Source organism: Sturnus vulgaris, chromosome 2 (assembly GCF_052056855.1).
Source record: "Sturnus vulgaris isolate bStuVul1 chromosome 2, bStuVul1.hap1, whole genome shotgun sequence".
Classification (NCBI taxonomy): domain Eukaryota; kingdom Metazoa; phylum Chordata; class Aves; order Passeriformes; family Sturnidae; genus Sturnus; species Sturnus vulgaris.
In genome coordinates, this window is record NC_142244.1 from 112,167,641 (window position 1) to 112,184,055 (window position 16,415).

The window sequence follows — 16,415 nt, forward strand, 5'->3', positions numbered from 1 at the left end:
CTGACTGGGATGAGCATTTCAATGACAGGCTTACCACTGGCAAAACTCCCACAAAACAAACCCAGGACAGCTATCTCCACTATTCAGTACACCCACAGGCATCATTCTGTTTGAAATTAGTATTAACTGCAGCACAGCTTTTCAATTCCGTGATTCATGCCGGATCACGAGCAGTATCTGCAAACATTTCTGCCAAATCTACAAAGAATTTAAAGTATTTTAAAGTGCAATTTTCAGTGAAACTTGCATTCTAAATGGTTGTGAGCTCCTGGGAACAGATGGGATACAAACAACAGATTTCAAGGACCAACGAGTTATTGTCCAGATAAAGTGACATATAAATAAAAGTCTTGAATGAAGTTTTTCTGAATTAGCAAATATACTGTAACACTTGAAATGACCAAAATGTGCATAAATTATGCGTATTTCCTTGAAAAATGGTTCAATATTATACACTACCAAATAGATTCACCAGTTATTTCAGTAAAGATTTTCATCAAATGGTCCCTAAGCCCAATATTATATGTACAAAGAGGAATTAACCTTATTTCACTGAGTTAAATGACATGAAGTTTAAAGGAAGTTTTCATAGTAATATTAGTTGGCATTGGTCTTATTTTCTTGTTCACAAATGTAAATATATTTTCTTATTTCACATGTATGGAAGTGAGATATAGAATCACAGGATAGTTTAGGTTGGAAAGGACCTTGAGGACCACGTAGTTCCAAAGCCCCTGCCATGGGCAGGGACACCTCCCACTAGACCAGATTGCTCAAAGCCCCATCCAACCTGGCCTTAAACATTTCTAAGGATGAGGCATCCAAAATTTCCCTGAGTAATCTGTTCTAGTGCCTCTCATGTAAAGTAAGAAAAAGGATTACAGAGATGTTACTATAGGAGCACTTTTCAATCAATTATGATTACTTAAAAAACCTCAAACTAGGCCACCTGAACACTCAGTTATGTAACTAAAATAACAGCTAAATTATCTATTATCTGCTGCATAAATTCTGTTTAGTACTAATTACATAATAATTTCCATTATTATATGTGTTCTAAGAATTCCAAGATACAGCAATTTTTTAATTAGCACTCTGTTATTCTTAGAATGAATATTTATTAAAATGGCAGTTAAATACACTTGATGTAATTGCATTTTGAAAACCTGTAAAGTGTACCATTTATTTTATAAAGCTGGGAAATGCTGCATGCACTTGCTGCTCAGCCGCACACCTTTCTCAAAAGCAGCTTCATGATAATGTTACATAAAGATCTGGCAACAAGTCCACGGTGGTTTCAGCCACTGGATACAAAAGTCATTTTTCACAATGCTGGCACCACAGTGAAACCAAGAAGAACAAAGCCAGCACGTAGCCAAGTAGTAAAGATTAAAAGAGAGGGAGGAAGGGGTGCACTCCTGCAGAACCATTGTGAGTTCAGTGCTGTACTAAACCCAGCAAAATCAGATACATGTTAAAGGCAAGGGACTGAAGTCACACAGCAAACAAAGCTGTCCTTGTTTTGGAGACTGATTAGGAGGAATAAAGAACCAATTGCTTGCAACACATAAAAACTTAATGATTTTCCTTCTACTTAAGCAACAGTGCATAAAAAATTAGATAAATTTGCTTTTATGCTTAAAGTGGGTGTAATAAATTCCCAAGCTATGCTTTCCTTGCTGAAGATGAGAAAGAAAAATGTTTCATGAACACTGCTGTTAATATGCTTGAATCAATATTTTCAGAAATGTTATGTTCTTGAAGTAAAGTAATACCATATAGTTGACCTGTATAACTCTTTGCTTATAATCTGGATAACAGACCATATTTCCCTACAGAACATCATATTTGCATCCTGGGATTAATCAAATTTGGATGTGTGACTCCAAACGAGGTCAAAACAATGACAATTTGGTCACTGACACTTAGTATCCCACTCCTCGAAGCCTGTATTTTATATTTTCAACCAGAAAAACAAGTGCACTATTTCTGCAGTGAACTGAATTTTAGTAGTAGGGAAAGTGAGTAAGTAAGGAGAAAGTGAGGCTTTAGAAAGAAACCCTTGTAATGTGTTCATGCATTCCACTAATGCATTGGCTCTGCTATATGGTTAACATGCTGCCACACTTACAGAAGTGTCTGCTGGGGGAAAAGCCTGCATTTCTGCACAGAAGTATTTAATTCTAATGACACTTTGTTCATCAAAGTTACAGCACAGCTATAAAAGTTAGACATTTATGAATTTAGTACATACAAATGACTTTATAACCGAAGCCAACGGCTTCTCCAGAAAAAACAAAGAAGAAACCTCAAATTCTTCATTAAGTTAAAACAAGCAAACCCTTCAGAAAGGCCCAAGTAACATTCCCTGTACCAAAACAGGACCCTGTTCTACCCCTTTGTGAAAGAAGGAGAACTGAGACAAGAACAATGCATTCCTCAGAAAGGCAGACTCTTGAAATTACAAACATCAAAAGTGACTTCAAGTATCAATCTTCAAGTCCTCTTGAGAGGCACAAACTACTACAGGTCCCTTCCATGATGACCCAGACATTCTTAAAAAAAAAAATCCTAAAAAGCTTTATTTTTATATTTGATTTTATATTACCACAGGTATATGGTTAATTCAAATTCTTCCTACCTCTTTACCCCAACTTGCTTTATTGTTTGTACAGCACACACAGAAACTACAGTGGTATTTAAAGTACCAGCAGCAAACTCCATGATAGTCAGCTAACAAGATTTTAGAGTTTATTTTCAAAATTCCACATTTTTGCATTTTCTTATGAACAGAGGTGTTGTGGTTTATAAAAAGATGCCTCAAACTCTTCACTACTGAGACACACACACTAGATGAATCTTCAAGAAAAGTCCTGTGTAATAATTATACCTGCACCACTACAGTCACTAAATACTTGGATAATGGCTTCTCATAGGGTTAAAATGGTAATTCAAAATCAAAGTCAAGCTGGTATAGAGCTTCTCCTTCTCTGAAATATCCTCGTATTTTCTACCTTTAATGAAATGAAATGAAAACTATAATGGTGCCTTCCCTCTGTTTTCATTAGATCACAGAAAAGCTGGTGGGAAATGACCTCTGATGGACATTGGGTCCAGCCCCCACTCAGTGTGAGATTACTGCACACACTGACTCAGGATTGCTGTGATTTCATCGAGCAAACCCTCGAAAAACACATCCAACCTGCACCTGAGCCTTCCAAGCAACAATTCCTGGCCATTTCCCTGTGTTCCAGTAGCTTCCAGTCAAGGACAGCTCGGCTCTAACATTTTTGTAGTTGTTCAAGCAGCTGAAGACCCATTATAACAGACCCCAATATAACAGACCCCAATATTTAGATCCTCTCAGCCTCCTCTTCACCAGACTAAACAAACCCAGCTTTGTCACTATCTCTTTGCCCATCATGTCCTGCAGGGTCCTGATTATCCTGTTCTTTGCAGGGACCTTTCCAGTTCTGTGGCATCCCTCAGACTGTGAAGCCCCAAACTGGGCACAACAGTTCAATAATGTCACACAGAAGGAAGTCACTGTCCTTATCTGTGAAATCTGGTACAACATAGAACTGACAACAACCAGAAATTCCAGATTAGCTGGTATTTCCAAATCAAAGTCAATGAGTCACTCGTTCTTTCATCAAATCCAGTCTATATATGGTACAGTATCATGAAATATGATGACACACAGATTTGTAGTATTTTTTACTCAAAAGAGATGAGCTCAACGCTGACAGTACATTTTTTTTCCTGAAACTCTTGAAAACACACAGGGAGAGAAGTGCAGAATCTTACAGATACTTTTGTGAAAAATAAGATATGATTCACTATGGCCTTCCAGTACCAAAAATTAAAGACAGTGTCATGCAACTTCATTCAGAACTAAATAAAGCATTTGAAAACACTGCCCTGACAAAATGATTCTAAAAATAAAAGTAAAAATAAATTAAATAAATAAAAATAAGAAAACTGACAAGGGTAAGCTGACTAATGAAATAAGCAGAAGAAGAGTAAGGTCTCAACACTAAGAAAATCACTCAATCTGAAAGTTAGTCAGGAGTAAGAACTTTGGGCCACTTTGTGGGGAAAAAAACACACAAGACAATAACTAAAACACAAGAAAACCCTCCCAGTTTTCATTCCAACTCCCCATTAAATAATTTTGGAATTCTTCTCCTTAAGTGGATGATCCATAGCAAGGCCAGTTTCAACTCAATTATCCTGCCCCTCTCTGTGCTAGAAGTAGTCCAAGAACTATATTTAAAACACTGCTTTCTTGGCTACAATTTCGCTCTTTGTCACAGACAAAAGCATTTTGGAGACTGTCTTCACAGCCTGCTTCCAGAAGAACCAGTTTGGGCTCTGAAGGAACCCTCAATCTTTCCTTATCAGCTTATTTACTCAGTTTCACAGTGGCCTGAATGCATACAAACCTGTACATCAACCACATACATCAACCTAATAAATAAGGTGTAGACTATTAGAAAGCTGGAGAAGAACTGGTAATCACTTTCTTTGTGAGGACATTTCTATATAATGAACTACAGGTAAGAGAATCTAATATATGTTGAATTAAATCCTGAAAAACAACTTCAATGCACTGTAAGCACAAAACACTGCCCTTTAAATTGCTTTAAAAACACTCAGCATGCTACAAGAAAGCAATCTGGATTTAAGAAAAGGCAGCTAAATAATGTGTATTGGCTTTTACTAAGTAGTAAGGACTGATCACCATTCTCTTCCTGAGAAATGGTGCCTGCACTTAAGAGATATTCGGTGTTAGAGCAGGTACTAAAAATCAGACAAGCAAGTTGTGCAGAGAAAAACAAAAATACAAGAGAATATGCATGGGATGTGAAGAGGGTAGCAGAAGAAGTGGAAAGCCAAACTAAGATGTGAGCTGTAACAAATTCAGAAATGAGGAACATGCTTCTCACAGTTTTCTATACCAAAAGTTCTGAGTATAGCAAGTAAGAGCTGTACTTGAAAATAAGTTTATTTACACTGATATATTTTTTAATCTCAATGAGTCTACTATTACTGTCTTCTGAGAGCATCAAGTACTCTTCCACATGGATTGTCTCCACTGAACAGTACAAAAGAGCCTCTTATGCCTAAAAATATTCAACCTTCACTTTTTCTTATTTTTGATTTTTTTTGTATCTCTGTGATATGAGTGAACTGTAGTAGAATCTGTCAACATGTAAAATAGCCAACATTAATCCAGCAGATCACGTGGCCACTTGAACAGAGACAAGGTGTCAATATACTTCATTAATATGGCTGAATTACAACACTACAGAGATTGATGATACACAATATGCAAGACCATGAATACTAATGCATAAATCCAACAGTATTTAGCCTAGATTAGATTTGCTAGCTGCCAGGCATCGTTACATAGCATGAATTTTCTCTGCTATTATCAAAGCACTGCAGAGATGCAGTGAGACACAAAAGCCACTTGAGATGTCTGTGCCTATACATGCTATGAGTATTGAGCAGCCTTATGGAAAGAACACCATACCTGATAAAAGTCTGTCTTGTGAGCTAGTGGCTTCTCCATCATATGCCACAAATGCCCACAATAACACCAATGGTAACATATCAGCTTAGAGAAGCTTTTCAGCTTGTTTTTGTTACTCTCTGGTAAGGAGATACCATTATTGTAAGATAACAGTATGCATTTTTCTACATGAATTGTTTAGAAAATAGTCCCTTTAAACATATTCGGTGCCCAGCTGCCTCACAGGTTAAAGAAATCAAAACTAGTTTCAAAAATTGTATCAAAACTAGTTTAAAATTATCTCTTTTTTAGCACAGTCCTTCTATGCCTAAATTTTCTCCCTACATAGTATTGCAACTCTATTGGCCCACAGATTACACGTGGACTGTTGTTACAAATGCCACAGAAACATCTAGGTTGGACCCTCTGGAGGTGACCTAGTCCAAACTCTTGCCCCAGGCAGGTCAAAACAGACCTGGCACCTTGGGGCCTGCTGCAATCCACTTCTGAGCATCTCTGAGGATGTTCTCCACCCACTCTCTGTTGAATCAGGCACAGATTTTTCTTTTCTTTGCCTCTAATTGGCATTTTTTCACGTTGTAATTTGTCCACATGGCTTTTTGTCTTTTCACTGTGTGCCCAAATGAAGAGTTTGGCTCCATCTGCTCTATATCCTTCTATGAAGGAATTGAAGACAGCACCAAATCTCATCTCAGCTTCTCTTTCTGAGGCTTGACCAACTCAGTCCATCTCTGCTGGACTCCTGCCAGGGCACCACTGCTTTCCTGGTACTGGAGAAACCAAGCCAGCACACAGTGCTCCAGGTGTGGCCTCACAAGGGATGAAGAGAGGGAACAATCACTTGCTTTGCCTTGCTGGCTACACCTCTGCAATGCTCTGCTCTGCAGTGGCTGCCTCTGCCACAAGAGCACACTGCTGACAAACAAAAATGTTCTTACCCATAAACACATCATCCTACAGGGGTATTGATGTAAAAGCACTCGAGAACAAAGATTTTTTAGATTTAATCTGAAAGTGTGGAGGCATATTAGGATCTTTAGCTCTAAGCACTCTAGATATATGTGAATTAATGGAAGGAATTGTCATCAGCTCCCTCACATGCAGAATGTCCTGTTCTCCCACTCCTGTGCCTCACAGAAAGACTGGAGGTGGAGAGTTGGGCAAAAATAACCTTCAAGAGCAAATTGAACTTGAAGAGGTCAAAACTTCCAAGTAAAGAATATCTCCAAGAATTAATCTTATCACTTCATTACAGCCCACACTTTAACACAGTTTACAAACACAGCTTCCTCACAGGTATATTTACACTATACCATTACCACCATCGTGGCTGCCCACCAATGTGTTTAAGGAATGCCATATCAGAAATAAACTAGAAAAAAAAAAATATTTAAAACCCCTCTAGAATCTAGGTAGAGATGCAAAAAAAAAAAAACCCAAAAACCAAAAAAAACCCACAAAACAACAACAACAAAAAAACCCCAACAAAACAAACAAACAAAAAAACCAAACCAAACAAAAAAAAAAAAAAAAAATCCAAGAACACCAAAAAAACAACTAAAAAACAAGCCAAATGAAAACGGAGGAAAAACAAGGAGTACAGAAGATGGAAAAAGTTTTGAAAAATTCACATTCTTATGTAGAGGTAAGAACTTGCTCCACAGTCACACATTTATGTGTCTTTGTGTCTTAATATTACAAATCTAAGGCATAACAATTCAAAACCTTTAAAAAAATCCAACCAACCCCAAAACAACAAAAACAAAAAACCCCAAACAATCCAAAACCACGAAACAAAACAAAGCACCACCAAACCCAGAAAATGTTTATGATCGTACCTGAATGACCTGCTGCATTGAATTAAAATTACAACAATGCAACAAAAGTGGAATTGGAAAAAAACAAGATTTCTTAATACACTCCCAAGCCTGTTCTTTAGACCCAGGCAGAAATTGCAAACCATCAGTATTTATCCTTTTTTCAGTGAATCTATTATTACTGTTGGCTTTTCTTTTCCTCCTGATGAGTCTCTTCCCTTTTGCCTATGACTTTGCCCTTTCAGAAATTCTTCATGGCCCCAGAAGATTGAATTTTACTGTCATGGAGCCAGGAAGGAAATATTCCACCAAAGGCAGAAATGTATCCTATCACCAGCAGCTCAAATGAGGTTTAGAAAAAAAAAAAAAAGAGTATGGACACAACTTATTTAAAAGATATCAGATCATTTTGATAAACATTCTCTAGCTCAGAATGCAATGGTTTTGGTGTAACTTGCCAAAACCGTGAGGGAGCTGATCAGAAGCTGAATACTGTCAAAAATGTGGCTTATAATTTGTTAGAGGGCTAGAAAAAAGAAACAGCAACGGCACTATTAAATGAAAATATTTGGTAAAATTTGAAGCAAGACCTGTGATTTACCTTGTAAATCAAACTAGTCACTAAGGCTCCAGATATTGTTTGTTATAAAATACCAACCAAAGTCATTGATCCTTTTTTGCTGAAGTTGGGTTCACAGAATGGCATCAGTGGAACCCTGGAAAAACATTACTGTACAAAAGAATGTGATCTCCAGAAAAAATACAGAGGACACAGAGAACACAGCGAGTGTCACTCGCTGGCAATGCTCTTCTCCATGTAAGGTAAAAGACGAACCTTTATGCACACACAAGTTGTGTGGTCACCTTGTAACACAGAGATTGTTTTATTCTAAAATAGGAAACTCTCTGTTTGAGAGTTACAGCCCTGTGTTTACACTGTAGCAGTTCTGCAGCACTGCCTGTAATCCTCACTACATGCAAAATATATTTTTATATAATTTTGCACTTTAATAGCAAATCTTCACCCACTTATAGCAAATTACTTGCTAAATCTAGACTAGTAAAAACAAAACTCCTGCGTTCTTGCTTTACTTCCTGTGTATGCTTTTTTTGACTCAGAACTACTTTTTTCTTTACAAAATTCACAATCTTAAGAAAAAAATCCAAACAGAAATAGAAATCGCTTAGACCTAAGTATCGTTCTAATATTTATGATCACCACCGAATCTACTAAAGATCAGAAACGCAAGCACTAAGCTAATTTTGTGATCTACGACCTTGCTTTAAAACTTCTAGAGAACACAAACCAAGAAGTATCATAAAGAGAGCAAACACAGGAAAGGCTGACAAATCAAAACAATCTGCCTGCTGGGAGTTTGCTCAATTATTAATTCTTACCTTCTGTGCTTAATCCAGGACTGGAAGTGAATTTTGCTACATCGACGATCTTGACCGCGAACTGCTGCCCCGTCTCCCTGTTGATGCATCGCCGCACGACGCTGAAGGGACCCCTGCAGCAACAGAGAAAGCAGCCATCAACAACCATCCTCCTCCTCCTCAACAAGGCTCTGACTCCTGCATTCAAGTGTAGTATCTACACAGAATATACCTCTCGTCCCTGCTGCCCATTAAATGTAAAATTAATAGTTCCCACTATGGACTGGTGGAAAGAGTATCTTGTGAGTTTTGTGTTTTCCTATATTAAGACATACTCTCTTACCCTGCCCCTTTAGAAAGGTTATATTCTTAGAAACCTCTTGTAATATGTAACTGATATCATCATTAGTAAATTTTAAGTGGACCTTATTTAGATGTAAAATCCAAATAGGAGGGAAAAACAGAGGTGAGAAATCCATTCCTTCTTTCAGTCCTAATCTGAAAGGATAATGGACGACGACAAGAGTAACAGAATTGTGAGCTGTTTCTGTTTGTCTGTTTTACACGAGCTAGGTTTATTTCAAATTTGGCATCACTAGATACAAACAGCCTATTGTAAACAATCTATTGTATAGATTACAATACTTCGAAATTCCACAATTCCACAAAAACTTATGATTTTCTCTCATCTATGGCACTTAGAGAATTCCAGAAGTTACAGATGAAAATATTTGAATTGCTTCAAACAAATGTTACTATTGCACTCAAATAAAAAAGAGTAGTTATTTTTCGAAACTGAAGTTACAATTTGCCAAAACATCAGTTAGAACAATGGCAACCTATTAAAAATCACCAGCACAAATGTGTTTTTGGAAGCACCTCTTAGTAGATGATTTTGAGTTCTTGGTGCCTTAACTTATGGTATGGAGTCTTCTGTCCAATGTTAATAACAACCAATACCATCAGATACACAGGGTAAGTCAAGCTTTCAAACATGAAATATTAGTATGCTATGAAAACAGAATAGGATTGTTTGAAGGGTGCACTGGCTGTGGCAAATCAATCCTTTTTTACTGCTACTTATTTAATGACAGACATGTGAGTTCTAAAGAAATCCATTCTAAAGTCTTCTCAAAGAGATGCGAGGGAAAATTTGAGCATGAAAAGAGCCTTTGCTCAGAAGTTTGTCTATTGAGTGAACATTCACCTGCTGAGTGAAATAAATGCTTTAATACAGCTTGAAAGACAAATTCTTCCATTCAAACAATGAACTGGAAGTTATTTGACACATTTCTGAGCAATGAGATTGCAAAGCAACACATTCTCAAAATAAAAGGTACCCTGAGGAGGCAGAAATGTCCCTCTGAGGGCACTTACAAACCTTAATAACTGGCTTTTGGTATTCCTTTACACACCAGATGATCTGAAGTGTCCAATTCATCACACTACCAAACCTGTACTCAGATAGCTAAAATCCAGGTTTTGTACTCTTTCAACATACACCATACTTGCAAAGATTTCTTGAAGTAGGATTTTCTCTGACAGAGAACATGAGTAAAAAAAGTAGTCAATGAATCCCAACCTAAACATTCACAAGTAACGAAGACATTTATTAGCACAGCTGTAGACACGTGATGTACTCAGAACAAACTACTCAAGAAAATACATGTTTGTTTTCTTTCTTCTTTTCTTGCTCCAAACACACAATGAAATCCCCCATACTGATGGCTATTTTCTCTTCTGAATCCACATCCCACTATTATTCAGTATTTGGTCTTCTACCAAAAATTACCATAGATATTTTTAAAAAGATGATCAATTAAGCCTCTAGTACACAGAAATTCACTTTCATCATCTAATGAAAAAGGTTCAACTGACTTCATTTGGCATTGGAAGAATACAGCTATTGGCTTAGAATCCTTCCTCCATGTTTCAAAAAGTGATCTTCTACAAAAAAGTTCCACTTTATACAGATCAATGTCACCTTCTTATTCCATGTTCCTGCTTCCTCTTTTAGCATTCAAAGCAAAATTGCTTTAAAATAGTATAAATACATTTAGGTTATGCTAATCTAAAAACACTTCAAAACCTAAACCACAGCTTTGGAATAATGTTGGCAACACCTCCTTTCATTCCTAATTGTCATAAATCACTAGAAATGAAATGTATTTAATTCAAAGGATCCTTTTTCTTTTAATTGTCATTGTTTTTCCCCCTGCCACAGAGCCTTTCTGGAGACATTAAATAATGCTTTTAACATATTCTGGTATAGAAGAGTAGATCACTGGAGTGCAGAGATACCTCACAACATCATATCCTTACTTGCAGGCAGATCCCCAAATTCTGTTAATTCACCCAAACTCCATGAACATCAGTAATTCTTGCTGTTGGCTGAGCTACTTTTAGATCTCCTGGTTTTGCCAAGCCTGGGCAGGAGAGCTTGCCCAGCCACCACAGTGTGTGTTTGTGCTTTGAGCAGACAAAGAGAGTTGAAAGAACTATAAATCAAAGGAGCCTACAAACTGCAGTTCTCAGAGGATCAGGTCTGTGTGTAACCCACCTGTATCTTGTACAACCATGCCCTGATTTCTCCTTCCATTATCTATTAACATTTTAAAATCCTGACTTAAGTAATTTCCTTCCTGCATATTAAATCTGGGACAAAAAATTTAGAGCACTTTATTCAGTTCTGTAACAGAAAATGTACAGAGACACCCCTACAGTCTCAAAATTTATGGCCATATTGAAATGTCACTGTGATTGTGACAGAGACTTCTCTACTTGGATTGAGGAATGTCAAAGACTCTTAAGTAAATGAAACGTGCTGTAAAGCACAGAATACAGAATATCTGGGGCTGGAACCAAATGATCTTTAAAGTCCCTTTCAAACCAATCAATTTTATGATTCTATAAATTCAGTGACACACACAATTAACTTATTCTATTGAAACAATACAGCAATTTAATACAGAAATAAAAGTACTTTTAAATATAACCTGAAGAAAGACTCAGGTATTTACAAACCTCAGACTTCCAACTTTTTCAAAACACTCCCTGATACTCAAGCCACACAGCCTCAAAACAGTGTCAAGACACTACACTAGATGAATGCATCCCATGACAATAGCATCACAACAAAAGCCTGAATAGTCCCATTTTAGGTAATTTTAAATCACTCACGAGACATGCCCTGATCAATGAAGCAGACACCATCACTTCCACGTGCCAAGCAACATAAAGGAACTTTTAAATAAATTATGGTTGCAGTTAGTGCTCTCCAGCTGCAATGGCACACAGCAAGTTTACAAATTAAGTTATAACAGCCCAAGGTGATGCTGTAGAACCTGAGTCAGAAAATAAATCTATGTTTCCCAACACAAGACCTTCAAGCCTTATTTAGAAGCTGAGGAACAAAAGTTTTTCAAGCCCCTGAGTCTCAGCACTGAAACCACCCAGTGAGGAAAGGAACCACAACAATTCAGGTCTCAGCTGAGATGAGGAGCTGTTCAACAGCTGTGCCTGCAGATGGGGAAATGTGTATCACATCCTTGCTAAATGACAATTTCTAAAGCTCATTTTGCCAACCTTGCAGCTCGAATTTTACAGATCTAAAGTACAGAGGTGACAGACTGGGGAAGGAACAACTGTAACCCCAGACAAAGATCATGAAAGACCGGACTGCTTATTTATTAAAGGTAACCGAGTTAAGTTGTATAAGACTTCATTTTCTAAGTCATACAAACTATAATCATGTCATGTGCTTTATATTTAATTTTTTTCTGTGCTATCTTTAACAGACATAACCTGAGCTTGCAAAATCTTTCTCTGCAGTCAGCTTGCACACCAGGGACTACACCAGCTCCTTAAAACACAAGGACAGATGATTTCTTCACTGATATTTTATCAAGATTGGCAGCAGCACACTCCAACACCTGGAACACTTGGAGTCCCACCTACAACATATGCCAAAATCCAAAATGTATGAACTTAAACTGAAGCTGGGATGCATGATGAGTTTTGCTGTCTTATGCAGATGGAAATTCAAGTGTTACATTACTGAGGAGGTTAGTGAGTACATACAGGCCAGAAAATGTGGATTGAAATGTTCAAGGGTTGTCTCATGTATTTTAATGAGTCCAAAATCTCAAATTAGCAGAGCAGGCTTGATGTAACCTTAGCCCTACTGAAACTATTTTCTGATGATAACTTTAATGTCTAGCACAGAGCAGTTCATTTTCTATCAGCTAGACACAAACTTGAAGAAAATAAATTAATAATTAGTCTCTCCTTCAGTAGTACAACACCTGAATTAGAATAAAACCCTAAAACGTTGATAACATCAAAGCCTTTTTCATCATCTCCTTAATTTTAAATTATTTAACTTTGTGTGTCATTGGGACTTCAAGGACAATGATCATAAACTGATCTATTGCAAACTATATTTTTATACTACAATCTTGTCAGGTTATCTGTCTGTTCCTGCTTCCTGTCTCCTTTCCTTCCATCACTGGTGGTCTGCTATTAGTGGAACCATATATTAGTGGCTACTTATTTTTTTTGCCTTTACTTTGAGCTAACAAGCTAAAAGTGAGGAAATGGTGGATTTAGCTAGTAGCAAGGTTTTTTAAAGCTTAACTACTCAATTAAAAACTAACATCTATATTATTTATATGACTTAATGACCAAACACTTGTAACCTGCAGTGCAGCACTTTCTATCCAACCAAAAACTACTACTTAAAACTAAGAAGAAGGAACAAGAGGGAAGAAGAGACAAGAACTTCCATCTTGTCCCATACCTATTACTATATTCTAATACTTCAAATTCTAAACCTTTCATCATGTGATACTACACACTTCTATTCAAACTACAACCAGTGATTTTAACTCCATCACTCAAATTTGGAAGCCTTCTCCAAGGCCTCAGGTCAAAAGCAGTGTTCTCCAGGGGGTCAGTGCCAGAAAACAAAAAACTCCCAAGTTTGCAACAGTTTGTAAGAAGGAGAACTGGTTGTGGTTGAAATACACCACAGCCTGTTTCCTTCCCATGTCCCTTAATGAACTGAGCCCACCTGAAGGAATGGAATTCCCATAAAGACACTTCTTGAACCTCTTTGCTTCAGAGCCTCAAAATTTGAGATTTTAGGTCATATCAGACCATCATGAACTTGCTCAACGTCTCTTCCAAAGGAGTTCCAATCTTTCGAGGAACTTAATATAAAACAAGGTAATTTGGCTCTCTAATTCTTTTTCATTAAGTTTAAAAAAAGTAAGAAACACAAGTTGAACATTTTGACAGAAAAAAGCCCATATAATGAGCAACATCTCCTGCACTGAACAGAGTGCTCCTTTAAAAATTATCTTCCACTTAGAAGTAAAGGGCCTGGGATTCCTTTTCCTTATTTAACACGATTTAATATTCAAGAGCTTGAAACATGCAACAGGTCTTAAAGTCACCCTAATTCAATCTTTTAAATGGAAGATCAGTGTTTTATAAAAAGGGTTTTGTCAGTTTCTTGCAATAAGATACCATAGTTGTATACATATAAAAGAAGACATTTATGCCCAGATTTTTTTTGTTGTTTTTTATTTAAAGGCTGCACATTTGCTTACCTAAGCAGCAAACACTGCTTTGTACTAATGTGGTTAATACTTTCAAAACAATTGTATTCAAATTGATGACAATTATTGGTAAAAACCAATTTACTACTACATTTAAAGAGACAGATCTTCTTCCCTGTTCACTCATCCACACAATTTATAACATATATTTGTTCTTTAACTTTCCCTTTGCCTTTAATTGAAGTGAACCTCTTTCGAAAATTAAGTATTCCCAAAATTAATTAAACCTCCAATTAGTCACTGTATCAGCTCATTTACACATGGCACTGCAGCTTAAAATAGTGATTGAACCTTTCTGTGAAACAGCACTTCAGATTAGAGGGCACCCACATTTAGAAAGCCATCGCTGGCAATGCTGGGTTGACACTTTTTGTTTTATTCTCAAAGGAAAATTTAAAATAATGCATTATGATGACTATGGCACAGAAGAACGTTTGGGTTGAAGATATGACACTTTAGAAAATTTGATATCCCAGTATAAGCCACAAAACTGAGTTCCCAGACAGCAATATTTCTATCACATTCTATTTCTACTTTTCAACAGCTCATCTTTGAAACCAAGTCTGTGTTTAAACTCAGCTTTAGGGTGAAAGCTACAAAGAACAAAGCACAAGACAGAAGTTCACTGTATCTCATCCCAATATGGACACATATTAATAGATACTTTCTAATATTAATCCAAGAGGAAAAAAAAAGGCTATATAACACCAAATCTTAACCATTGCTTTCCATCCACAAGAAAACCAGAGAAGGAGCAGCACTGCAGTGTTGGTGAAAGGGAAATACTCCTCAAGAAAACCTTAGGGTATGCTTGGAATTCATGCAGCAAACCGAAAAAATATTTACCTTCAATTTTAGAGATTTTCGAAGTAATTCAGAAGCTTGTTTCCATGGCTTTGTCAGCATAAAAGCAAAATACAGGCAGAAAGACATTTCTTCTGTTCTGTCTTTCATACCTGCAAGCTCAAAGGGGGATCAGCTATCCTTAAACGAGCAGCCATCTCTACCAATAAAAATGGTAACTTTGTGGTCTACTTTTTCACCTTATCAAGCAAAAATTATATCTACCAAATCTCTTAAGCATACATACATGATAAACAGATGCTGGTATGTAAAAATATCTTTAATGTATCTATAGTTTGTAAACAACTCTTCTTTTACACTGAGTGGCTGGGATATTGAGGGGGTGGAAAAGGAAGAATGTTGAGATAAAATGCTCACTAAATTTGCTATTCTATTACCATGAAATAAATATTTCAGCACACCAGGCATCTGCAACATTCTTCACACACAAAGGATTCAGAAAGTATTTTTATGTTCACATATACTTCACTTTCTGAATTCCACAATTACCTGTTAACATTGACCTTACCCTTGTCAATTCTCCTATTTTATTCACAGTCACAAAAGGGTTTAAGCTGGAGGGTACTCCTGAAGGGATGTGCTTAATAAATTTTATCAGAACATGTACTTGTTGCTATCAAAAATGATACTTCTGTGTTTTTTTTAAAGAAAATACAAACCATCTCCCTCTTCAAAAACAAGCATTTGCAAATAATTATTTACCTCAACACACAGAGAAGCAAAATCTCTTTTCAATAAATATTGTAGAGTAAGAGTTTTCATGGTCTTAAAAAGAATTGTTCTGAACAGTGCAGCTGTAGCAGGTCCAGAAAGAGGAACCTTTTGGAGAGAGGTCCAACAGGAGCTGCTGGGTGGCTTCCCAGGGCCACAGGGCACACACAGGAGGTCACAGCACACCAAGGTCTTGTCTGGCTGGCACTCAAGCTGGTGACTGCTCCAAACACAAGCAACAGCTCTGACACAGAGCAGCCTTCAAGAGCCTGTCCTCAGATCTTCCCTTACTTCGTGTTTCTCAGCTCGTTAAAGGTCATTTCCAAGCGAAGGGTCAAGACCTCAAACTCAAGTAACTACTAAGTAGAATTCTTAACGAGTTCAGGCTCTTGGCTCCACAGATTCCTTTTTTAGCTCATTTCTTCCCTGACATGTTTCCAGTGATTCACTACTAATTTGCTTTTGCTGCAAGATTGCAGACTGGAC

General features: G+C 37.1%; 1 protein-coding gene across 7 annotated transcripts in view; it reads right to left on the reverse strand.

Moving 5' to 3' along the window:
- Nucleotides 1–16,415, reverse strand: part of CASK (calcium/calmodulin dependent serine protein kinase) — a 186,843-nt gene that overhangs the window by 129,326 nt on the left and 41,102 nt on the right. For all 7 annotated transcript variants that reach the window (XM_014876769.2, XM_014876767.2, XM_088160390.1 and 4 more), the window contains exon 2: nt 8,755–8,867. In XM_014876769.2, coding sequence (XP_014732255.1) covers nt 8,755–8,867 — 113 coding nt within the window. The remainder of the gene's footprint in view (nt 1–8,754; nt 8,868–16,415) is intronic.